Source organism: Pipistrellus hanaki, assembly GCF_964339955.1.
Source record: "Pipistrellus hanaki genome assembly, chromosome: 2".
Lineage (NCBI taxonomy): Eukaryota > Metazoa > Chordata > Mammalia > Chiroptera > Vespertilionidae > Pipistrellus > Pipistrellus hanaki.
The window spans coordinates 159,516,912-159,544,247 of NC_140504.1; the positions used below are offsets into that span (position 1 = coordinate 159,516,912).

Below are 27,336 nucleotides of genomic sequence, written 5' to 3' on the forward strand. Positions count from 1 at the left end.
GAGAATAAAGGAAATCTGCCTCCGTTGACATCTCCTATTTTTCACCTCTTCATTGTTACTGTTTTATCTCCTTCCAGATTTTCCCCTCTCTTCCTTTCCCTGATAATAAGAATTACTCTCAGCAACAGAAACCAATTCATACTAAAGTATAAATGTCCATTAACATCTTCCTCTATATTTCTCTCATAGAGTTTTCACTGCTAACAAATGGAAACTTTGGGCTAAAGCAAACATACTCATAGGATGTTGTGGCCAAGAGTATGAATTACAGGTTCAAGGTGGCTGGATGTGAATCATGGCTGGGTGTGAATCATGATGTGACTACACCTGGCTGAGTGATTGTGAGAAAGTTATTTTTCTCTCTTTCCTTGTCTTTCTCAATTAAGGTATTTACATTTTAAAATACCAGTATTTATTTCATAGACTTACTGTGAAATTTCAAATAAGAGAATACATATGAAAACATTTTTAAAGTGTTTGACTATTAATAAAAGCTCAATACTTTACTGTTATTAATTTCAGACATAGCAGGTAGTTCTGGCTCCTAGGTAACCAGAAATCTTGTCACATTGCTTTGTACTTAATTTATAGTATGAGGAAGTAAAAAGAGATGGGAAGGTCTGTGTTTGAGTCCCTTCCAAGCCTCAAGGAAGCACTATCTTTGGAAAGTAATCTCCATTTTCTAATCTTAATTTCCTTGTCTATAAAATCCTAACCTCACAGGAGTCTTAGGAAGCCAAAGAAAGAATGGTTATGTGTAAAAGAGCTTTACAACAAAAAAAGCATTGAACATATGTTAATTATTATACAAAAAAATTTCCATTCCAGTCAGAGATTATTGTTATATTTAGTTAATATTCATTCATCAGAGATATAAAAATAAGTAATAAAGGAAACTTATTACATGTTTCTACTTTAATAAAATTCTATTTTAAAAAAATCAAAAGTTCATGGCTAAAAAGTCATGGACTAAAAAGCTTATGCATTTTTAAATTGAGTTTTTGTGTTTCTACTTAATTTTAAAAAGCAAAACATTAATGCTACAATATATCTTCCTTCATGATTCAAACATGTTTTTTCTTTCCACTGTAATTTCAGGCTATGATGCCAATTTTCAATTTCTTTTCTGGAAAAGTCCACTTTTATAGTGTGATGTTGGTGTCAACCAATATAAAAATTGGATCTTACAATACAATTAAGAAAAAGAACAGTGAATTTTGAATGACCATACCACAAATAGACCCAAATGTAATGAGTTGTTTCTTCTATTCTTGAGCTGTTGTCCTCCTTCATTGTATTACATGTTTGAAAAAGAGTCCCTTACCAATTAATGAGATGTTGCATATGGCAAAACTCAGTAAACTGCAAAGAACCTCAATAGGCAGGATCCTATTTAATAAAAGGCTAATATGCAAATCGACCAAATGGTGGAACAACTGGTTGCTATGAAGCACACTGACCACCAGGGGGAAGACACTCAAAGCGGGAGCTTCCCCCTGATGGTCAGTGCATTCCCACAGTAGGACCACTGCTCAGCCAGAAGTCCTGAGCGGGGCTCACAGCTGGTGAGCACAGCGGGGGGCGGGTGGGAGACTCTCTCACCTCTGCAGCAGCACTACCGATGTTATTCTGCCAGCTTAGCCCACTCCTCAGAGAGAGTGGGCCTAAGCCATCAGTCAGATATCCCACTGAAGGCTTCCAGACTGTGAAAGGGTGCAGGCCAGGCTGAGGGAACCCCCCCCCCCCCTCCACCCTTCATGAACCGGGCCCCTAGTGTTAATTTCATGAACTGGGCCCCTATGTTACTATAATTCATTTCACCAGGAAGATACCTAATAGGCATCTCAAACATGGTGAAGCCAAATTTGTTTCCCACCCCTCACCCAGAACTGCTCTTCCTGCCATTTTTCCATCTCAGTTCATGGCAACCCCATCTTTCCAGTTGCTCAGGTCAGAAACCTCAAAAGCTACTGCTGATTTATCTGGTTTTCTTTTCTCAACTTACATCTAATGCGCCAGTAAATTCTATCAGCTTCGCCCTTCAAACACTTCTTACCACCCCTGCAGCCCCTACATTGGTGCAGATCACTAGCAACTCTTGCCTGGATTACTGCAACAGGGTGCTCCCCGTATTCATTTTCTCCATTGTATTTATTTATAATTATTGGTTGTCCCCTCCCTCAAGAATGCAAGCTCCACAATGGAAGGGGGCTGTCTGTTTTGTTCACCTTTGCATCCCTATGCTAGAATAGTGGCTGTCATGTAGAAGACACTCATATTTACTGATTAAAAAAACACAAAAAACCCCCGAGAGCTTCTTAACTGGTCCCCCTGCTTTAATTCTTATCCCCCCCGCCCCCCCCTCCCCCCCCCCCCGTAATCAATTTCCAACAAAGCCTTCAAAGTGTTTCAATTAAAACCTAGGTAATCACACTCTGTTATTCCCTGTCTCACTCCCACCAATTGCCAAAGTCCTTAAAATGGCCTATAATGGCATTTGTCTTCTGAGCTCCCAAACTCTTGAGCTCTCTGACCTCTCCTCCTCCTACTCTTTCACCTATTCCCTCACTTTGTTCTCACCACTCTGGCCTCTGAGCTGTCCCACGCTGCACTGGCTGTTCCTTCTGCTTGGAAAACTCTTCCTATAGTTCCATGGCACACCCTCTCATTGCTGTTCAAATCTGAGGTCCGTTCAAATTTCCCTGCTCAGAGAGGCTTTCTCCTACCACTCTGCTTATAGCTGTGTCCCACCCCCACTACTCCTCCCTTCTGCTTTATTTTCATATGTAGCACTTTCATATCACCATCTTAATAAAATAAAACCTATTTTATTTTATTTTTTACTATTTTGTTGCCTGTCCTCCCTCTCTAAAATAAAAAGCTCCATACAATCAGAGATTTTTATCTCTTTCATTTCCTGCTGAATCATAGCACCTAGAACACTGCTTGGCATGTAGTTGATGGTCAATAACCATTTACTAAATGAATGAAAGAACTAACATCTTCTCACTGGGCATCAAAACCCACAAAGGTAGTTTAGTCAGCAGGATTAAAACACAACCATTGGGAATTACTCTATAGGTTATCCCTTCTATTTGTCATGGTATCCTAAAGAGGTCCAGCATAGTATATCAATCTTTCTCCAAACAAATCAACAGTACAACAGCTGTCCTTGAGAGAGAGCAGAACTGTTACTGGCACCCTTACTTGTTTCTTTCTTTCTTTTTTTTGGGGGGGGGGGCCACAGGTAAGGATTTTTCCCCATTATAATGTATTTATTTCATAAGCAGATTTCCCCCCAAATCTGCCTTACCCTGTCTTTCTGGCCACTGTTGCAAAGTTGAATACTGGTGCCAGAGGCAACTGATTAGTTTAAAAATACATACTCTGCTTTAGGCTGGCATCCATTTGTATTTCATTATAAGAGGATATTGAAATGATGCCTTTGTCTACAGCACAGCACATCTGTCGCCCCATTTTGTCCTGACACTCATCCTGGGAGAGTGACTAGAGCAGTTCTAGTGTTATTCCCATTAACAGCTAAGGGAGTTGAAGCCCAGAAAAGTTGGTAATAAGGAGACCCTGGGCATTATTTCCTACTTTTACCTTTAAACTCTTTTAACTTGAAAATCAAACTTAGACATACTGTTGGGTGTTGAACATCTGTAGTTAATACCCTGTCATGATGTTTCTTCTGGCTAAAGCTGAGCTCTAATAAACTGATAAACAGGATCCAAACCATCCTGTGGTTTTAATTTCTAAAAAGGCACATAATTGATGAAACTATATTTTTGCTCTAAATTTTTATCCAGTGGTAATCCAATTTTAGACAAATCCCCAATCCACAAACTGGTTTCTAAAGAAAAGTTCTGCCTTCTCTCTCAGACGCAAAACACCAGAATGTTATCCCTACTAAATGACGTAGTAGTCACCCCCTCCAAAAAAAACCTTTACCCGAGGCCCTGCACCTGGACCAAACTCCTTCCCCTAAGTCCTCCTGTAGCACCCATGCGTGCCATTATCCCATGTTGCCCATGAGAGCCATCCATTTACCAGCAGTTTCCCTCTATAAATCCCATGTTTCTTTAGAGTGGTATTAATTATCTCTGTATCCCAAGCAGTTGAACTCAGTTATTGGTTCATGACAAGTGTTCACTATATGAAGGCTGACTGAAGGAAGGTAGACATCAAAGACAAATGTTGAAGGAGGAGGTGGGAGCTACTTAACGCCTATTATTTCTTCCCTTGCATACGCCATAGTCCCTCTTCACTCCCTCACTCATTGTACAGATTGGAAGTAGAAAATGGACTGTCCCACCCCCTTCCGTGCCTCTCTCATATAGGAAGACAGGTGCTGGCAGGAAGCACATAGCCTTCATATCTACATGGAGGGTAGATCATATATAGCAAGGCCTACAATGATACAGCACTTTGGTAGATTTGTCTGTGTAATTTGGAAGCACATTTGCCCAGTTATAAACTATTCTCTAATACTAGAAGCTACAACCTGGTCTTCCATCTCATTTTTTCTTGCATTTTATTTATCAACTAGAGGCCCGGTGCACGAAATTCATGCACTGGGGTGGGGGGGTGCCCCTCAGCCCAACCTGCACCCTCTCCAATCTGGACCCCTCAGGGGATGTCCGATCCCTGTGGGATTGGGCCTAAACAGGCAGTTGGACATCTCTTTCACAATCCGGGACTGCTGGCTCCCAACTGCTCGCCTGCCTGCATTTTGATTGCCCCTAACTGCTTCTGCCTGCCAGCCTGATCACTCCCCTGACCACTCCCCTGCCAGCCTGATCGATGTCTTAACTGCTCCCCTATCGGACTGATCAATGCCTAACTACACCCCTGCCGGCCTGATCATCCCCAACTGCCCTCCCCTGACAGCCCAGTCACCCCCAAATGCCCTAACTGGTTTGGCTCAGTGGATGGAATGACAGCCTGCAGACTCAAGTGTCCCAAGTTTGTTTCCGGTCAAGGCTATGTACTTTGGTTGGCGGCACATACCCAGTGGGGAGTGTGCAGGAGGCAGCTGATCGATGTTTCTCTCTCATAGATGTTTCTAACTCTCTATCCCTTTCCCTTCCTCTCTGTAAAAAATCAATAAAATGTATTTAAAAAAAAAGAGAAACTTTTAGGATTCCTCCATATCTGCCTGGCTGGTGTGACTCAGTGGTTGAGACCCCAGGCTACAGGTGTGTGTGTGTGTGGAATCACTCCTTGGGGAGTGAATTTGTTTTTGTTTTTTTATAAAGGGTCAGGAGAGCCTCTGGGAAGCATTCTGCCAGGCCATTTATGTTGCCGGCTCTCAGTGGCAGCCCTCCCTGGGACTGGGGGACTCCAGCGGGGCTTAGAGGACTCAGCGCCACCATACTGTGGCTATGGGAGCCTTCATTCTTGACCCTGAGTGATGATTAATTTGCATATTACTCTTTTATTATATAAGATTGGTTCAGAAATCAAGGTATAGAAGAGGATATTTTGTGGGGGTCCTTAAACCCCTTCTCAATGTGGACCAGTAGGTGTTGAGATTTTTGATTGGAGACATTTCTCCTATGCAATGACAGGCCTCCCAGACTATCACTGTCACATTGATAAAGGAGAAGATAATAAATGATATGTAGCTGAAACCTAACACCTTGTTGTGAATTCAATAAACCGTAAAAAAGCCCAGAAGTAAAGGGCTATATCCTTTCTATGTCATCAATAGAACATTTTGTTTTGTCTATATTTTTAGAATCCTATGATTCAAAAAGTATAAAATTATCTCTATCAAACTTTAGGCCTCTCTCTAGATAGTCTCCTTTCTCTCACAACTTTTAAACACTGTTCCTAAAAACATGTAACTATGCTAAATGAATTTTTAAACAAGTCAGAGAAATAACCTCCCCCAAACTCTATTTAAAATCTAGTCACTGGGGATATTGGCTTACAGATTGGCACTTCTTCCCAAACTGTGAAAGAGCTTTTGAGGCTGGGCATGAGATGATGATAAGTTATCTTCTTCTTCTTCTTTTTTTTTTAATTAAAAAATATATTTTATTGATTTTTTTTACAGAGAGGAAGAGAGAGGGATAGAGAGTTAGAAACATTGATGAGAGAGAGAGAATCATCGAGCAGCTGTCTCCTGCACATCCCCTACTGGTGATGTGCCTGCAACTAAGGTATATGCCCTTGACTGGAATCGAACCCGGGACCCTTCAGTCCCCAGGCCAATGCTCTATCCACTGAGCCAAACCAGTTTTGGCAAGTTATCTTCTTATACAAGGCATTTGTTTCAATCCAAGGACTGGAGTTCAGAACAGTGGACCCAAAGGGCATGGACCTGATTTCAGTGCTGAATAGCTTCTACACATTCTAAAGGCATATTTCACCATTACCCAGCCAGCCTGGCGCCTTCTACGGATAATAAAATGCTCCAATTGATTTGGCAGTGGTGCTTATCATGGCTGATTTCACACAATCCTTCCAGATAGGTATTGTCAACCACATTTTACAGATGAGAAAACTGTGATTCAAGGAGAAACTAATAATTTAAAAGGTGGGGATTCAAGCCCCTATCCTTTGGACTTCAATAGCTGCACATGGTATTTCTGCTCTTCTGCAGGGAAAAGTCCCAGCCCCATTACTGGATAAAACACAATGAATGCATGACACATTGAATTAAGAGTAAAGTGAGGATATGTTTATATAAAATAGGTAGAATATTACTAGAAGGCTTTTAAAGGACTATGTCATTGTCCTGAATAGACAGGGAAAAGTAGAGCAGAAAAGTGGGATACAGAGGCATGTGGCTGCCAATCTGTAAGCCAATATCCCCAGCGACTAGATTTTAATAGTTCAGGGTAGTTATTTCTCTGACTTGTTTAAAATGTTTACATTAATATGCAATAAGAAGGACACACATATGAGCCTCTTCTTCTCAGAAGCTTCTTTCTAGGCTGAGCTTCCAAGATCTGTAGACCAAAACCAAGCCTAGTCTGCTTCCTATGTCATTGGACACTCAGGGCTTTCTCCTTTGCGAAAAGTGTTGAACACTTTTTACCAAGAGAAGTAAGTCTCCCCAAAATTATCCCTGGACCCTCAACATTTTTTCCCTGTAAAACCAGAATCCATGCTCAATGCCATTCACTACTGCATGTATTATCAAATTGAATAAGTACTAGATAACCCAAAGCTTACTCTCAAACACATGTCCATGAGGGACTCTAGACATTTTGATTCAATGTCCCCAGAATTAAATCTAATGAACACAGTATCAACAGAGGATTATTTCTCCTCTTTGGCTGTTTCCCACCTGCACCCAATACCAACACTGAAATGTAAGGAAGATGAGAGGTCTGACTCATCATTCACTCTACTCTTCTAAGTGGTAGCCCAATCCCGAAGCTCGTGTCTACTAAACAACCCCCTCTAGCTCTCCTCTATTCAGCTTCTATAACTGCTGCTCAAGTTCTTGATTTTAACATTTCTTTCCTGGTATATTCTAATAGTTTCCTCAAGTAGATTCCTTGTGTCTAGTCTCACCACCTTTGAAGATCTCCTCTTCTTACAGTCACTGTCACAGTTCCTAACCTTTCCTAAACACTCTGATCCCTCTATAAGCTTAAGGGAAGGTGCTCATCACACCCTTTGTCAAGATTAGGCAGTCCATCCATCATCTGAAACTATGCCTCCAGCCATCATAATTTTTTGTCATTGTTCCAGGTACTAATAAAAATCAACTTTGTGTGGTCTATCCTCTTGTGATCTCTAAAATGTCAGAACTGTTTTCCCTCTAATTCTTCAAGTAACAATTCATACAATCCAAAAAGGTTTTGAAATCCTATATTGTCTGACCACACGTTCCCAGACGATTCAGAGAAGAACAAAGTGTTCTTTTCTCTTTCCATCCACTTCTACCTTTTATCTCCTCCCCCTTCTCAGCCTTGCCAACCAACTTCCACAACTACTAGCTCATCAGATCACTTCTGCCAGGCTCTTACTTTTGGTGAATGTTTAATGTACATATCTCTGCATTGCTACTTTGGTCTAAACTTTTTTTCCATTTGATGTGTGAGGTGTATAACCTTCACATTCATCAAGTGCATTTATCTGGGACTGTAAATCACTGGAAGGCTGGGCTGTACAGAAATATGAGGAAATTTTTTGCTAATAAAGATTCATTCAGCCGAGACCGGTTTGGCTCAATGGATAGAGCGTCGGCTTGGGGACTGAAGGGACCCAGGTTCGATTCCGGTCAAGGGCATGTACCTTGGTTGCGGGCATATCCCCAGTAGGGGGTGTGCAAGAGGCAGCTGATCGATGACTCTCTCTCATCGATGTTTCTAGCTTTCTATCTCTCTCCCTTCCTCTCTGTACAAAATCAATAAAATATATTTTTAAAAAAAAGATTCATTCAAGTAGGTTCTGTTTGATGATCCTGAGGGTAGCATTCAAAGCCACTCAAATGATATGCAAAATTTAATAATTTTAATAATTCATAACTTGATTTCAGTCCTGGGAATATAGCTATACCATTTTATCCACCCAAACACCCAATTATTTCCACATTTGGAGTAGTTGGTAGTACCCTGGAGTATTGTTCATGTTGATCTGGTCTTGTCTCTGCAAACTCATCCTATGACCATGGTTGGGGATCTGTGACTATCACTAGAGTCTATGCAAGTGTGAATCCAAGTGCACAGAGCCTCATCAGTGACCGCGGCCTTGTCTCAGCCATACTTACTTGGTGAGGTGGGGGAGGCTGCACCTCCTTCTGCTGACGTGGTTGGAGGCTTTGTGTCTGGCACCGGCAGAGGCACAGGCCTGGCCATTGGTGGTGGCGGCGGTGGTGGCAACATTGGGGTGGGAAGGAATGGGTTGTGCACTTTGCCTTGGCTACTCCCATTGGGCTGCAAGGGTGGAAACAAAACAAAACACACACAAGAAAAAAAAACACAAAAAACACAAAACAGAAATGAACCATTAGCTGCTTCTTAATACAAAAGATTCATTAGGCCACATTTATGTAAATTACTAAGTATTCTAGCTACTTGAATTCTTCCATAAGAGCATATGAGTTTCTGGGTTATTCTTAAAGCATTCCACAAAAGCATAGTCTTAGGTATACATGCTCAGTGCATCCTAAACTTATTTTTTGAATTACATTGACCTTCTTTGCATCTGGTTCTGTAAAATGACCATCAACTTTTGCTTGGAATGTTTCAATTCTGTATTAACTCCCATCTTTGTCATCATGCTCATGATTATTAAACATTTATTTAATATATATGTGTTTATAGATTGCCGAATTATTCCATTGTCGTTATATAAATATAGTAATAAAGTTGCCTAAATGTGCATTTGAGATTAAAAAATATTTTATTTTCACTCCTCAAAGTTGATATTATATAACATTTAATAAATATGTTAAGTGAACATAAAATATTTCTTACACATATTGTATAACATCAGGCACAGAAACTTTAAAATTCAGCTGTCAAAATTCTGCTATGAAAAAAAAATCACTTCTAATTTTGATTTAAATGATGTAAGCATATGTATGCCATGAAGAGTCATATTTATTTAGCTGCCTGATGTTAGAACAGTCAAATAAAAGCTCTTTAACAAAAGAACATTTCCCTCTAAAGAAAGCAATAAAATCCATTTTATTTTCAAGTTTTTCCAAATGGTCCCATGAAGAGACCTGCCTCATAGCCTATAAAATGTGGATCAAAATGCAAAACTGGGCATCTGACAGTTATATAGGATGGTGTCAAGACTATTAAAAAAAGTTAGAAATGTAAAGGTCAGATGCTTAATACTGGTGATCACTTCAGCTTTTTCATGGTTTCCCAGGAGGCCTTTATGACTCCAGACTTCAGTGACACTCCTCAACTGACAATAACAGCTCATATTTAGGCTCCGGACCCAAATCAAAATTCAGCTGAAGGAGATGCTGTTGTCCTAGCTTTTAAGCTTAATGATTCTGCAGAGGCAGTTTCACTCCCTCATCGACATTCACTTAGATTTTTAGAATTGCTCCTCAAAGACTATCTCGTCTGATGATCAGAATGCTATGCTTTCTTGCCAACAAACTTGCCTGTGTGTTATTTCTGAGTGGGCTAAAAGTCCATAAGTGAACTCTTTAGAATGAGCCAAGCAAATGAATACACAAGCAAAAAGAAGAAAGGCACCATATTGATTTGTTGTCTAGACAGAAATGTATCTGCTAACACATCACCAGACATTAGTCAAAGCTGCCTATTCTCTCAGATATGCAGAATCAGGTGTTTCTGCAAGGGAAGAAAATCAGTGGTAGGCAGTGTGATATAACACTTTAAATCAGGCAATAATAATTACGGCAAATCTGTGGCTTCACGTGCAGTTACTAGGAGAAAAGGGAAATCACATTCAGCTTTATGCTGGTCATTGTTTACTAGTCACTAGTTTTATTATCAGCCTTGGGATGTAGCTATCCATTGTAAGCATGTAGTTCCATAGCTGAAATATAATTCATGATTTTTAAAAATTACTTTTATGTTTGGAATACTATTTCAAACTATGATTGTTTGGTTTGAGAGAAAAAAAATAAAAACATTCATTTGAAACTACTGAATCCTATTTGGCTTTATACAAAGATAAGTGGGAAAGATAACTACTTGCAGAAATAACAAACCATAATAAACTGTACTTCTAGCATCTTGAGTTCAAGTACTGGTCAACTTGATCTAAAGTGTTAGAAGACTATATTTTTAAAAAATATCAACTTAGTTGATCTGAAACATCTGTGTCCCCTCCACCCCCCTACCTCTCCCTACCACCCCAAACCATTATTTAAAATTATTTGGTCTTTCTATTTTGCTAACTCAATGAGCCCTAGGGTTAGTATGCATGAGGTGGAATTATCAGCCCACGGACCTTGGAAGGTTACAGAGTTCACCCTTGAGATGATTTATATCCGTAAACTTGACAGTTGCAAACTTAACACAAACACTGTTTTTAAGCCCTGGCCAATCACTCTTAGGGTAAGTTAACTTTCCCACAATCTAGAATAAATATGACATTTGTCTGCAGTCAGTCAGCACAACATTAGAGCACAATGTCACGTGGTCATAAGGTCTCCCCTTGTTATTTTTACATTTGGTTAATATTTCTAAAGAAATTAGAAAAAAAGAGGTTTCCTTACATTGAGGAACCCCACCTGTCCAGCCTGCTGACCAGCATCAGGGCAGACAAGTTGGACAAACTCTTTCAGCGTCTCCTGAGGGTGATAGCGGATGGCCGGGTGTGAGAAGTAAGGCCCAGGCTGCTGGATAATGGGTGATGTTGGAAAATGAAGAGTCGATGGTGTTGCATGTGGACTTGCTGGAGGGAAAGAAAACGTCACAGTTAAGATGAGAAAAGATATGGTTTGCCACAGCTTTTAAACCCGATTCAACTTGTTTAAAAAAAAAAAAAAAGAATTCTTCTCCTGACCCAATTCATGGCGTAGCTCATGTGACTGAGTTTAACACTGGATAGGTCTGACAGACTTTCTTCCTTAAGGCTCTAAGACAAACATGGAGATTAGATTAGAGTAGAGTTTCAAGCTGTCTTTCTATTTTCAGTGGACATGAGTTATAAAGGCATTAATAATCCTTGGTGAAGCTGAAGATTATTCATTACCTTAAGAGCTCTTTTAATGAAGCAAGCAATAAAAAATGTATTTGGTAGATTAGACCTGATTTAACTGACATTACATATGACAAATTCTAGTGTGCACATATGGATCCCCTTTCATGCTGAGCTATCCATAGACAATAATTCATTGTTAAAGCTCTTATACCCCTTTCAAGGAAATTTCTAGGGACCAATTCAGGATGAAATTTTTTTGAAGTATGTAGTAAATGATCACTTAATGAACCTGTGCAATTTGGGTGGCTCACTTTACATGGAAGGTTTATGTCATCTTTCCTTTTCTTCTCTTCTCTTTTCTCTTTTTTCTTTTCTTTTTTATATTTAAAGCCAAACTTGAAAATGCATAATGTTAGAGCAGAGGATCCACAGGCTGAGTAGCCAGTGACCCCTACTAAACTGTTGGTCCTCTGCTCATAAGAACTGATAAAAGACTCAGAAAACTATTATCCTTTATATTCAAACCCTGCTAAATCTCACTGGTGCAGAAAGAAGTTTGCATTAGATTAAAAAACATATGTGAGGTGCTGAATAATTTTTCTGAGAGTGCTTCTGCCCTTCAGTTGAAAGGGTGATCAATAAAACCTGCTGCAGAATAAGAGCAGCCCATGGTGAGGGCTGAAGATACTCAGCCCATGGTGAGGGCTGAAGATACTCAAAGCAAGTAATGCCAGGATAGCAGCTCACATTTCTCAATGAAGGCCAAGAAACAGGTCCCAAGTAAAAGCAGGTAAGAGTATTTATCTTTCCTTATTTTTATTTAAATTCAAAGAGCCCCTGCAAAGAGAAAACAAAGGAATACCCACATTTTTGGAGAATAAAATTTTCCTAATACTGAGAAGAACTCATAAAACTAAAGTGAAACCTAAGCAAGATAGGCCACGCCTTCCACCACCCTATATTGGCACAGCCCAGGACTATAAGAAAGGATGCCTCCCTAAGAACCCCTGGATATGGGTTCTTTGCTCCTAACTGGGATATCTTTAGAACTGGCGCATTTTCTGAATAATGATTGAGATGGCTAGGATTTTGAGATTCAGAATGACATATGTAGTTTTGAAAGAGGGTTTGAAGTAGTAACAACAGTCCAGTCCATATCTTGTAGATGACTTGATGGGGCCCTTTCATTCACGCAACCTTTAATCTAGCCAATGAGCATTCACAGGCTCCTACTTTGGATTTGGGATTGAGTCAACACAAATTTTTGTCTCCAACCATATAATTGAGGGCATCTTGAACATAACCTATTCAAACCAAAATTCTTCTCACCTTCCACCCCTCAGACTTGCTCTTCTCCTAGTCTTCTTCATTTAGTAAATAGTATTTCCACCCATTTAATGATTCACTGTCATATCCCCAGAAAATATCTGTTGACGGTACCATGAATGTTTGAATACATGAGTGGTACAGAAATAAATAAAATCACCATGCAAATAAATATGGACATAAAACTTTGGTGTGTTTTTTTCACCTGCCAAAAATCCAGGGAGCTTATAGACAAACTGATCAAAATTAGGACTTTACACAATGTATGATAAATATTGGGAGCGATATGGTCTCTGGATTAAAACCCACAAGCTAAAAAGTTAATTTGTTCTAGTCATCTTTAAGTCTGTCAATTGTGCAACTGGATTTAAAGAACCAAAGGAGTTTTTTCCCCATCTTATATGGTATATTCTTTCTTGCTGGTAGTAGGAATCTTTGACCCAGTGCCCTACATTTGACTGAATAGTTTTTAGTTAGGGATAGAATGTGGCATTTCCCCAAGGAGGCTGGGAATGTACTGAACATAACAAAATGATATACTCAACTTCTGTAGCATGTCAATGACAATAGTGGCTACTCCATTGTCAAGAGCCCCTGGGAGGCAGACCTTAATGATAAAGTGGCACTACTTCAGGTGCTCAATAAAAAGTGATGAATGATTATAAGGTCATGAAATCATGGTGGCCAACAGAGAATGATGCCCAGCAGAAAAAATTCACTGGAGCAAAGACTGATGATGTTAAAGGAACTTGATAGAGGAAACAATTCAACAGGATCTTGTAATTCCTCCCTTACCTGTTAATAAACTTCACCTTCTTTTTGTTGTTGCTAAATATGCAAAAGAAAACCATGTTCAACTTAAATTTAGACCTTAGTTTCTTGGTTATATTTTACATAAAACAACTTATTCACCTTTTCCTTGTGGCATAGAATTTATTTGAACCCAAACCTGAGAATACATGGTACTAAATGGAGTTAATTCTACAATGACTGACTTATAAGGATCAATTAATTCCTAATTAATACAAGGAAATCACTTAGCCTGTAGTTTCAAATTAGACAATTGATGAGTGTGCATTTCAAAGGGTCATCCTTCACAACCCCTACTTTCTCATGTCTCAGAATTTCAGGCTCAGCAACAGTTCACTGTAGGGCTGGATATAAATCATTCAAGATACTGACCTTTAATTTCTTCAAACAGAAAATAGTTGTGTTGCAGACATTGCAAAGATCTGTTAAATGTGATGAATGTATGCTACTTTTCTGGATAACCTGCTCCTTTTTTGAACAAGGAGAGCCATAAGGTTTTTGCATTGCTCTAAAGTGCAGACTTAACATTTCAACATGGCGTCAATTTGGTTTTTCTTTTTTCCCATTTCTGGTTTTCTCTCTTTAATATTGAGTTAAATGTATTTAGTGTCCCTAAGTTTTTGTCTAAATAGTCTAAAATTATTTTTAGAAAGAGTCAATGTGGTTAAATGAATGGATCAACCAATCAATCAATTAGTAAAATTCATTAAATGTATTTTGAGATTGTCAGATCAGGCCCTATAAAAGAGAAGCTAGCACTAGGAATCTGGCATGGTGCTAATGCAATGCACAAAGAATGGTGTGAGTCCAAAATTTTGATGGCGAAAAACATCTCTTATGGATGTGTGTGTGTGAGCAGTTGACACAATAAAAAATTATAGCACATTATGTAAATGCATATTTAGAGCCTTTAAAATGTGCATTATTTACTTGAAAGTCAATAAAGGCTTTTCTCAAGTGGTTACAGTTTATTGCAGTGCATCCATCTGTATCCATGTTGATGTTAATACAATTTTGTGTATTAAAAGGCACTACAAAATTGGCTGCTTCTGGGGTCTAATACTCTCAGTCCCCTAGGCCAGGAGCAGCAGAGTGTCAGAAACACTCCCCTCTGGATGGATCTCACTCCTGGTTTAAACTTTAACCACAGGCCAGACTTATTTAAAGCAACCGCTTGGGCTTTTCACAGAGAATACAAATATGACAGGAAGGAAGAAAATTAGATCAGGTTTCTTGGCTGGAATGGCACTGCCTACATATTCTGTACAAAGTTACCACAATTAAAGAACAGAGAACCAGAATTTCCCAAATGGTTAGGGCTCAGTTATTTATTACAAAATGTTCATATGACTGGATATTTAGTACAAAAAGAAAGCAGATCAGGCAGGTTAATTTACTTGTTTGCACATCCCTACCCTCCAATTCTTTAAAATTCTCTCTGGGTTTTACTTTTGAAGAGATAATTTTAAAATGAAATATAACATTATATATATATATATATATATATATATATATATATATACACTTAAAAATGCTTCCTCTTTTAAATTAGAACTGGGAAAGGAGAAGGTCAAGGTCATTACTATATTATTTTATGCTGAGAGACTCTATGATCCAACAAGTGATTCTTAGTGTGAGAATCCACTATATATATATATATATAGGATACACTTTATGTGCCTTTAGACACATTCTAGCTCAAAGAAGATGATGTTAGGGAGGCGTGGCCAGATGGGTTTAGAACCTTGTATTTCATTCTACGTTTTAGGGAAGAAAAAGAGATAAAAAGCAATCCTTCCTTACTATTTTCAGCAGTTCTGTTCAAACTCAACCTCCAAGCATTATAATAACCCTCCCATATTTTCCCTCAAACCGAAATTTCACAGGTTGAAATATGTTCTTCTATTTAACCCTAGCATTGTCTTAATAGTTTTACTTCTTATCTATGAAATGTTGCAGATTCTCACATATTGGACAGAGACTCAGATTCTTCTCATGTTAGCATTTGCTTCCTTGTACCAGCCTTTAAATGCTAGTTTATGAAGTATGGGCAGCTCCAGATAAAAGCTGTCCAGAGAGTGGCACAAACAATAAAATCTAATCCCCCTTCAGGTGCGGTGTGCTCTTACAGCAGTGTTACCCAAGGCCTTCTTCCCCCCCCAGAAAGGAATAACCAATCCTACACCTTGGCAACTGCAAAACGTCAGTCTCACCATTAATGAAGAGAACAGATGAGTGGCCACACTGCTTCTCTCTGTGAGCAATGTTAAAAAAAAACTCATCTACCTTCTGCAAGAGGATGCTCTTTAGACAAAAATAACCATTGCCATAGAGCAAAAGGTGGCATTGAGAACTCATGACTACTTATATTTAGAAGTAAAGATTGTAATAGGGCAGAGCTCTAACAGGAGAAGGTGGAAGAAAGAAAAACACACACACACACACACACACACACAGACACACACAAAAGCCTTTCATAAGGGCAAATGGAACTCCTATTGTTTGGGTTGGCAACTACTATGTACTTTGCTTCTTCAGAAATTCAAAATCACAATATATAACTCCATTATAGCCCACCTAAAGCTGAGAAATCTATCTTAATGGTCCATAGCTATCATTTATAAATCATGCATGAGATAGACCTGTCACGTATGAAAGCCTAGAAGTTTGAAGTTATGGGATTTATTTTAACAGAGAGACAAGGAAAGAGAAAGTGTCAATGGGTTTCAAAACCTTAGGAGATGGAACATTTTCTACATAACAAACCTTTGACTCTATGCAAGCGAAGGCTTTCAAACCATACAGAACATACAGTTAACATCACCGAGATGTATGTGAAAGAACCTGGCTGTGTCAAATGAGGGAAATATGTGACATTGCACCATGACTTGGAAAACACCAGTATTTTTATATTATTGCTACCAGGCAAAGTAACTTTATGATACAATAGATTTCCAAGATGGTTGATATATTCTATTCCATTTGCATTAAGGGTAGAGATCAAATTACAATGTCTTTTGAGAAAACACACAGAGAGAGAAGCACACAGCAAGGTCTTTTAAAATTTTTATTGAGATCAATTTGAGCTACTTAAAGACCTTTCTTGCTCAAATACCCTGGCTTATGGCCTATACAAGGGCTGGCAAACATTTTTTATAAAGGCCAGAGAGTAAATAGTTTAGGCTTTGCAGGCCTCATGGTATCGGTTTCATTTATTCAACTTGCTTCTATAGTGCAGAAGCAGCCACAGATTTTACAAAAGCAAGTGAATGTGACTGTATTCCAATACAATTTATTTTCAAAAACAGGCAGGGAATGGGATTTGACTTGTGGGCCGATTTGCTGGCCCCTGGTGCAGACCCACTAATTCCTGTTCTCTTTCCAAACACCTGCCAGGCACTGCTTGTGAGTAAGCACCTGACAATTACAAAATATATTTTGCATCCCTACCTTTGCTTAAATATTAGACTCTGACACTTAACCTAGAAAAGTAGAACTATGGGTTGTCTCTTTTTATAGATTCTATTTTTTCACATAAATCTCTAACCCTTGAGCATCCACACTGACCCTTTAACCATGTAGACCCTGCTACCTGGCATACTTCTGACCTAACTAAATCTGAGCATGGCCTCCCATGGCCTCCCCAAATCCAGACAGAATGGAAATTGCCATCATTTTCCTTGAGAAGCCCACCATGTTAGTTATTTGGAGTTACTTATCAGAGATATAATACATATTGAATGCTAAAGAAGTTTTTTAGAAGATCTGGGGTACTTTTTTAGGAACATTTTCTACCTAGACAAAAGGACTTGGGTTTAGTTTTGTTTCTGCCACAATCTGGCTTAGAAGTATTGGCAACCTCTCTCTCCTCCAGTTCTCTCACCTGCAAAATGAGGAGTCTGAGCTGAACCACTGAAGCTCAACTCACCTGGCTTCACATTCCAGTGCCACAGAGAACTCAGTCTCTGGGATGACACCTGCCAATAATTCAGTACAACTGATGCATAGGAATAGCACTAAAATCCAAAAAATCTGAAGCAAGGGAGCATGTATGAAAATAAATTATTTTTAAAATGTTTCTATTATATTAAGTTCTAGGGTATATATGAGACTTAGTCCCTAAGATACCTAGGTTTCAGGAGGGCTGTAATATTTAGAGCTTAAAAATCCTGAGGGTGCTAGTTCAAGCTGTGTGAGAATCCTAGTTTCTGCATCCTGACAGGACCTCCTCTCTGAATTGACCATGTTCAGGGACTAGTTGCCCAAGCTACCATGGTGGCTGATGTGAAATGTGTTCAAATATCACACAGCAGCTGCGATTCCTGGAGACACGAAGAGTGACTATCTAATAGGCAAAGTTGACAAGCCTCCAGTTCCATGGAGGGAACCTGAGCTTTTTCACAATATGCAAGCTATACTATAAGAGATAAAGAATAAAAATCAAATCAAAACATTAAAATAACCCAACCCCCATAGATTAGGTGATCACAGGGTCAGCAAAACCAGACAGGGAATCCTGTGGGAAGTGCACTGGCTCACAGACTGCAATCCTGCGGGGGAGTTTCACAAGTGAAACCTGTGGAGGCACTGCAGCCTCTTGGAGGATTGCCAAGTGTTAAACCCTGAGATCTTTGCATACTTTGCTGACATTAAAAACCAAAAAAAGGCAAAAATAAGCAAATAAATAAACAAAAACCCTGGGACAAACACACAAAGCTGACTGACTTGCAGCACTCCCCCCACCAAATCCTCAGGCTCACACTGCCCTGTAAGCCCCCATTCTGAACCATGAGATTGCTAATGCATAGGTTAATTTGAAAGTATCCTCCTGAATTAGAAATAACTTCATGGATTTCACCCCATAGGATTTAAGGGTTTGTTCCCTCTATTGGTAGATTTTTCATGAGGGGAGGAAAGATGAGAAAATTAGTCCAGTGTTTGAAATCAGGGGATCGAGTTGCCTTTTAAAAAATTTAATTTATTTAAATTTCCAATTATAGTTGACATACAATATTATATTAGTTTCAGGTGTACAACATAGTGATTAGGCATTTATATCACTATTGCAAGTTATAGTACCCACCTGGCATCACATGGTTATTATAATACTAGTGGCCTGGTGCACAAATTCGTGCACATTGAAAGGAAATTAATTAGAAGAAATATTTTAACATTACTATTCCCCCTTTATAATATAAGTGCCAAGCAAATTCATGATTGACAATAACAGATCGATACACTTCTGGGCGATTGGTACCAGAGAGAGCTTTATATGTATTATGCATGTGGGAATCAACTTAGCCTTTTATATCTATAGAATGAACTTGCTTAATTAGACCTGCTTTCTGATGTAGCTAAACTTTTTATAGCCCAGTGAAGCACCCCAACGTCTCTTCAGGTAATTGTGAACAACACAGTAGTAAATATCAATACGAAGCAGATTATTACTGTAGATCATGCAGGGAGAACAAAGGGTAAAATACATTCTGCACAGTGAGAAAACCTGAAGTTATTTTCAAGGTCCACCATTTCTTACTTCTTTTCAGTTGGGTCAAGTTTTTAAACATTCTAAATCTCTGTTTTCCAGCTAGTAAAAAGAAAATAGGATTCCAGCGAGTCTCCTACCTACCTACTTACTCCAGGACTTCTGTAAGGATGAAATGAGATGAGGCACGAGAAAATGCTTCACAGATATTTGGTTACAGTGTAAAGTGTTTCCACATGGCTATAAAGCAAGTCGTGTTCCTGGGCTGAAGAAACTGCAAGGAGGCTAGTCACTAGGGAGAGGAAGCCAAGTATTGCTATGTGATGTCATTACTGGGGTGGGCACTTAGCATATTAGCTATATATATATTCATTCTCCATGCTGAACTTTACACAGGGGATCAAGTTTTTATCCCAAGTTGAGTATCAACTAGCTCTGTGTCAGCCTCTTATGCTCCTTAGCATTCTCTACTGCAAAATGAAAATTATATCTTGAATAGGTTTAGAGCTCAGTTATTCTTGGTTTGAAATCATTCATTCCCTATGTTTATCTGGCAAAGTTACTTAACATTTCCAAGACTGCAATTGCTTGTGGCAAACTGGGTAAAACAGCACAAATTAAAAATTTTCTTCTAAGGATTAGAAGTAGTATATGTAGGTGCCAAGTACATAGTAGGCTCACTCACTTAACAAGAATGTGTTGAGAATCTATGTTCCAGACAGTATGCTAGACCTGATTTATTTCTCATTCTTAGAATTATTTTTTAGAATAAATGAAGATATAAGAAAAGTAACCAGAGTCATACAACTCAATGTGATGGTGTAAGATGACAAATGGAGGTCGATGGTGCAGACTCAGCCTGGATTTTACCTGTGCTCTGCAGAAATCCGTCACCTGGCTAGTGTGTGAGCTGAGCCCGTTGTCCAGCATTCCGGACAGCTTTGCTCTGGCCTCCTGCTGTGGACAGCTATTAGTTTTTCCTGCCCAGCAGTCCTTTGCCCTTTCCCCTGGAAATAGAGCTCTGATGTTTCTTTGGGTAACTATCCTTCCTCATCCTGAGTCTGTGTGGTTATGATAGACTTAACCCTACCCCCTGGCTGGTAAATGGGCATGTAACCGAGGCTACACCAATAAGCCCTATTACCTTTTTAGCATACGGATTGTTTTTCAAGTGAGCAAATGATCCAAACCAGCTAATCAGAGCCATAAGAATCCAGGAGTAGTATCTTTCCTCTGACTACTGTGAAAGCTGTTTTCTTTCCTTGGCATTGTTAAATTGGTGGAAATTGCACCTGGAGCTGCCACAATCTCAGAAGCTTTAACTTAATTGGGGAGCTTACACAGAAGTCAGGAGAGCTGTGAGAGAAAAAGAGATACACATATTTCTGAAGGCATCACCAGAGCACCTGGATTCAGCTCTACCTGATGCTATACCCCCTACACTTTTCAGTTATGTGCACCAATCTATGATGTTCTTTTGAGGGAATGGAGGAATGATTAAGCAATTTGGTTTGGTTTCCTTCACCTGTAAGAATATTTCAATTGAAAGAGTCCTTATTAACACAATGTGTTCATTACTGGGTACCTAACCACTCAACAACTCTTATTCAAGAAGACCTAGAAAAATCCCTCAAGGATGACAAGGTTTTCTAAATTCATACTCCATGCCAATAGAAGGGACTCACACAAACTGACCCAAATAAATCCAAATCTCCACAAATCCTTTATAGATCTATGCTTTGTTATCCCTTTCTTGCACACTCCAATCATTAATCTCATCATAGTAATAATTATCTGTTTAATGTCTGTTTTATCTGTTTTGCTAGATTGGAGGGGCAGGACTATCTCATCTGGTTTGTTCATTAAGACCCAGCACCATGCTTGGCAGATGATAATTAAGAATTACTTGCTGAATTGATGATTATAAACAGCAGACCCTTGTAAACAACAAAGGTGCTTATCCCTTTAGCAAGAGCCATACCTGAACGAAGACATGCCAAGCGAAGTCTCCACCATGGCCAAAAGGATACCTGTCATGGGAGACAGGCCACTTGCCCCACTGTGGAGATCCCTCTGTTCTTAGCCAAACAAGAGTGATGAGGTAAGGTAACCCATCTGGCTCACATCTCCTTCTCTAGGTATATGTGGCTCCCCCAGGGAAGGGAAAGCACACCCTCCTTCTGGATCCATAAGTACAGGTTGAAAGAGAGAACTGGGGATGGGGAGTGAGGAATAAAGGAAGTGAGCATCCTTTTAAGAGAACCACATGCAAAAAAAGCAAATAACAATATGTGGACAGGGGAATCTGACAGTGAACATTTAGTAACACGGGACAGGGAATCTGATAGGTAGTTAACATCATTTAGTAACATACCTACTAGGTACCAAGCCCTTTCCAAATGTCAGTTCACCGCCTTGCCTTCTCCTAGTAAAACCGTCGTTTGTATAGGTGGGAAAACAAAGGTCAGGAGAGGGTGCCTTGCACAAGTTTCCACAGATCCCAAGTGGCTGGCCAGCCCTTGAGTTCTACTCAGCCTATGTTCCTTCATCACACTCTGCTGCACCGTTTGAATTATTTTTCAGAGTCAAATGGTTTATTTCCTTGCAGAATTTTCTGTGCCTAGGTCCCTTAGTACTGCCATACAACCTGACAATGCTGATGTTCCTCACAGATGTCTGCACATAAGAAAAAGGAATTGTCTGGGACAATATGAAGAAATGGCAAATGACAAATGTAAATTTACTGCAGAAATAGACATTTTAAAAACATTCCATGCATGTGGTTAAATGCACCAGTTTCAACAATACAAAGGATGCAGTAGGAAATAGGTGACTCTCATGCTATTGCAACCACATTAATGGGAGTGCACATTCCCATTTCAGATATCAGTGCTTACCCTCCTTTGTCTACATGGATGATAAGCTGATACTACATAAACATTGTTAAAGCTACAGTTCCATGCTACAGTAATTCACTTAACTTTAACATGATTTATGGTTCTGTCGATAGGAAAGGTTGAAAACCATGCACTGAAGCTTAAATGTGAGCTTCAAATTTAAAACAGCAATTTTGTGTGTCTGTGTGTGATAGAAGAAAACATTCTGCATAAAGAGGAGAATACAAGTCTACCATGGACTTTTTCTACCCCAAAAAAGGAAAATAAAGATTGAGTCTAAACATGGACTCAACATTTATGAAGTTAAATCAGAAAAAAAGGAACTTCTAGAAATTTATCTGATTATGTGATTTGTAGTGCAAGTGATATCCAAAAGTCTTATCAACAAGAGGACTTCTAAGAAACCTTGTGCAGACCCACTGCCTTCATCGGGTATGCATAGGTGGGTCTATGGTGTGTGTGTGTGTGTGTGTGTGTGTGTGTGTGTGTGTGTGTGTGAGAGAGAGAGAGAGAGAGAGAGAGAGAGAGAGAGAGAGAATTACAAGTGACAAGCTTCTTTAGTCAAGAAGAGTTTAAATGTAGGTCCACATGGTTAATCACCCTATTCTCTCTGGCTCTCACCCTGGGAGCATTGTGCCTCTTTAAGGGATTAAGACGCCAATTGGTTTTACTGCTCTAACCTGTCTTCTTTGGGACAACATATTAACATGATACCACTGCAGAAGAGCCCTCTTTAGAAGTTTGCTGTGGGGATGACAAATTAACCCAGCAGGGTGTCCTCCACGTCTATCTCAGTACAAATTATTAGAGTAATAGAGCTTTTAGTTATGCATTTATCTGGTAATTATTGAACGGTCACACAAAACCAAGCTGAGCAGTCATGGCCCTTTATGAGGTTCGCTCGGTGGGTGGCCTTCCAGTTAATTTAGGGTAGCTCTCCACAAAGCAGTTCACTTGCAGACAAATTAGCTAAACAGTCTTCTCCTTTAAATATTTTCCATGTCACAATGAAACTCTTTACAATACAATAAAGATACAGTTTTAATTACACGCTTCCTGACTTTTGTTTAGTTGTAAAAATTTGCTGGTATTGTGTGTGTTTGTGTGTATGTGTGTTTTGTTTTTTTCAATTGGCTGGACAGTAATAGTTGGTTGTAAGTATCTGGCTAATAAATTTAATAATTTCCTGAATGGAGACTTAAAGGGCCTTTGCTGAAAAGCTGCTTTTCCTCTTGACTATCCAGTTCCTTCAAATCCCATGGAGAGTGTTTCCATTAGGCTGGGCACTGGCACTTGTGCTAACCTTGACCAATTTCACAGGCCCCTTTGCTTCTCTTTCCAATGCTCCTCAAAGGTGGTATTTGTTAGGACTACGATGCCTAAATTTAAAAATCAATTCTGGCAACTCTTTGTATAGAAAGACAATGTAGTGTTTTCTCAAATGATGTACTCCAATAATAAATAAACACCTTGCGTCTGTTGGCAGATTGTTTCAGCACCTTGTTAGCAACAGGTACTTAATTGCTTCTCATTTTCCAAAGATGATTCAATTGCATTAAACCAGGAGAGACAAATTAGATTCAGCTCTACTGAAAGGAGCACCAACAGGCTCTACAACTAAGGTAAAGGCTCTCCTAACAGGCAAAGAAGTTTGCAATAGGGCACAAGAAAGCTAAACAAATTTACCACTTGGGTATGGGAGCCTATGCCAAGGGAAAGGTTACTGTGGTTATGGTAGCAATGAAGTGCCAGGGAATATTACTTCTGAAGGATCCTTAGTTTGGACAGAAAAATGTATAATACCCAGCAAATATTCTACAAAAAAAAGGAACAATCATTTTGAACTCAGCATTTTTCTTAATACCTATTAAGATAGAAATTCTTAATTAAAACCAAGCAAATATATATTGGGTACATATCCAACATGCTTTGTACCTCCCTCAATGCTGCTAAAATACATGCACTTGAATATTATATTATCATTTCACACAGGGAATAGATTTCCCTATTATTTCCCCGCTTTTTCTCTGTTTGCTTTCAATCAAATCCATGCACTCACTCATTTATTCAACGAATATTTATTGAATGCTTTCCTTATGCCCATCAGGAGGCTGAGGGATACAAAAAGCATAAAGACCTGGTTCCTGCTCTACTGTGCCCTGCCATCCAGTGATAAGTGTTTTTCCTCTCCTTCCTTGCTCCTCTGTTATTGTCTATGAATTTACACTCCTCCAACTTTCCTGGTGACCTCAACTTCCTGGAAGGTGATCTTCAATCTCATAATTCTCTGCAGTTTGTTTTTCTTGGCCCAGCTGGGAGATACTGTTAGCTGCAGACCCTCCGATGTGTCACCACTAAGAGCAGAATCCTTGTTTGGGTCAAGAGATTCATGGACTTAGAGAGGTTTACAGAGCATATAAACTTTTGACTACCCCTCCAAACAAAACCTGGCATGATTCTTCGAAGGCTGCACAATAAATCTTTGGTTTATATGGATATTGTCTTAGTGTATCTTACCCATATTTTCAGAATTAGGGCAATTTTACTTCTAAACTTCCCGTGTGTGTGTGTGTGTGTGTGTGTGTGTGTGTGTGTGTGTGTGTGTGTATAGAGAAGTGGGGGTTTAGCTTCATGCTTACATTCTGCATGTTTTAATTCCTCACTACTTAGTTATCTAAAGGTATGACTTGTTTGCTGTGGCTTTGTTTTGCATGCTTATAATTAGAAAGTACTCTGTTTTGGAATAGGGGTTAAGTCTTATGCCTGCTTGGACTCCCACAGTGTCAAATGACACTGTCATTCTCTATCAGAATGCCTTTGTCCCTGACAGCAACCTGTGCTCTCCTATCATGACAATACAACTGCTGGTTTTCCTGTCCTGTCATACACCAGGAGGTAAGCACTCTGAGGCCAGAATCCAAGCTCCCCTGTTTACTCTATTTAGCAGGAAATACAGACCTTGTATAGAGTAAGTGTTGGACAGATGTTTGTGGAAAACATTAATGGGTCCCTGGACAGCAATTGAAGTCTGCAAGCTAATTTCAATATTTAAAAAAGCCAAACTGACCTCAAAAATTGTTTTCTGAAGTGACTTGCACCTAACAGAAACCCTGCATTACAAACAGCAAGGATTCATGGGGCTAATAAAAAGGGGCAAGTGATTTGTTTATGGCTGCTACTTAAAAAACAACAACAGTATAATAACATGGTTATGTCATGCTTTTCAAATGATATAAATGGCCATGTTTTGTCTTTGATGAATAAAAAATGTAAAAACAAACTAATTGTTTAAATAAGTAGATTTCATTTCTCCCAATAGGGTAGAAAAAGGTAGAAACTACTGATATGGTAGAAAAGGCACTGCACTGGAGACTTATTTCTAGTTGTGGCTCTGCCCAGCTGACATTTCTCACCTGTAAGAGCAATGTGGAATACTTGCTAACTGCTAGCCATCATACTGCTCTTCTATTTATCTACTTATAAAGCCCAAATTTCATAGAGTGGCAATATGCTCACAGAAAGACAATCTAGATTCCCAGCCTCCCTTGCAGCTAGAGGTGATCACATGGCAAAGTTCTGAGCATGCTGTATTAGATTCTATACAAGAATGAGCTGGTAGGCACTTTTTTGCTCTCGCTGTGTTCTATCTTTCTACTTGAAATGTAAGTATAAGGCAGAAGCCCAGTGGCTATGTTGTAACCATGAGTTCACAGCATGAGGATAAAAACAACCCTCTAAAGCATGGCTAAGTGAAGAAATCTCAGTCCTTGATGGCATTATACTGCCACAATAACATAATCCTGAATCATATACTTGTTTTTATATAAGAAAAATATGACTTGTTTATTTATATTTTCTTTTACTTGCAGCCAAACACATTCTTGGCTGATACAGGGAATTAATTAGGCCAGAAGATTCCAAGACCACTACTCTGAAATTCTGTGGTTCTAGATGAAGCTCAGTAAGTGCTTTTTTGCCAATTACTTTCAACCTCTGCTTTATCTTGTGCAAAGTGCAAGCTCGTCCCCACTTCTACTAGTAAATCCTTAAAGCACAGAGTTGCTCTACTCAGTGCAGGGAATTTAAATTAAGGATTATTCAGTATCTTCTTGTTTTTGAAAAGAACAAAGACAGGAAAAAGCATAACATTTAAGAAAAAAAACTTTCAAGAAACTCTAAGATATCACTGATGTTTACTCCAAATAATTCTCAGAAGGAGTTAGTTCCTTTAAATCATCAGGCAAACTTTAAATTCTTGAAAAGGCAAAGGGAAGAAAAAGATTCCCCCCCCCACCAGTTATCATGAATAAGATAAATTTTCATGATCAAATATTTTATTATGTTTGAAATTTTAAGCACTGGTAAAAGAGAGTCTTTAAAAGCCCAAACTTTCAGCTTAAAGTGCACAGTAATTGTAATAACATAAGATGACATACAAATGCCTTTATGGAAAGTTAATAGCTTTCCTACTCCCCAAAACATTCCAAAATGCTTTAATCCCTTTACCTAGTTTTAACTGCATAGCTTGCAAAGTATTATCCCCATGATCCAGGTGGCCAAACTGAGGCCAGAAGGTTAAGTGATTTATTGAAGCCACAAAAAAAAAAATAAAAAATCCACTATCAGAGAAAAGATTCATTTTACGAAAGGACACATCCCTACCTTCACAACAATGAAAACAGGAAAGTGATTAGAACAGCAAAATATTTTTTAAAGCATAGCTTTTTCATAGCATATCAAAGCTTTACTTATATAAGCTTGCAAAAGTCTTCTTTGGATGAAAGGCCATTGTTCTTCCTCCCCATCTTGGACACTCATTGTAAAGAAGTACTCCATAAACTAGACATGTGTCACCCTTAGCTCCTCTGAAGCAATGAGAACCTATCAGTTTCAGGGAGGGGATGAATGGCTTCTGTGTCCACTTGTGTGCCATTTGATTACTTTTTACTTATTCAACAAATCTTGTGCATAAAACCCACTGTGTGAGACACAATGTCAGTGGAGGAAATGCCAGGCACAAAAGGCCCCAGGAGTTTAAGGAGTGTGAGATGATCGCAGCCTGGGTGGATCTGAGGAGGTTTCATGTGGAAAGTAGTACTTGAGCTGGTCTTGGGACGGCTAAAATGTTGACAGGCGAGGGCAGGATGGACAGCATGAGATTTTCAAAGCCTGAATGAAAACGAGTGATGAAATTGTTTACATGATTTCTGAACA

The 27,336-nt window shown here is 39.1% G+C and overlaps 1 protein-coding gene and 1 long non-coding RNA gene across 9 annotated transcripts in view; one reads left to right on the top strand and one right to left on the bottom strand.

Moving 5' to 3' along the window:
• Positions 1–27,336, top strand: part of LOC311618492 — a 700,613-nt gene that overhangs the window by 499,477 nt on the left and 173,800 nt on the right. The gene's annotated exons all lie outside the window — the stretch shown is intronic.
• Positions 1–27,336, bottom strand: part of NFIA (nuclear factor I A) — a gene marked incomplete at its 3' end in the record, with an annotated part of 370,602 nt that overhangs the window by 46,523 nt on the left and 296,743 nt on the right. For 7 of the 8 annotated variants that reach the window (XM_084876090.1, XM_084876087.1, XM_084876084.1 and 4 more), the window contains 2 exons: positions 11,177–11,355; positions 8,735–8,900 (listed from right to left, as the gene is read on the bottom strand). In XM_084876090.1, coding sequence (XP_084732216.1) covers positions 8,735–8,900; positions 11,177–11,355 — 345 coding nt within the window. The remainder of the gene's footprint in view (positions 1–8,734; positions 8,901–11,176; positions 11,356–27,336) is intronic. The other variant, XM_084876086.1, reaches the window with a different exon arrangement.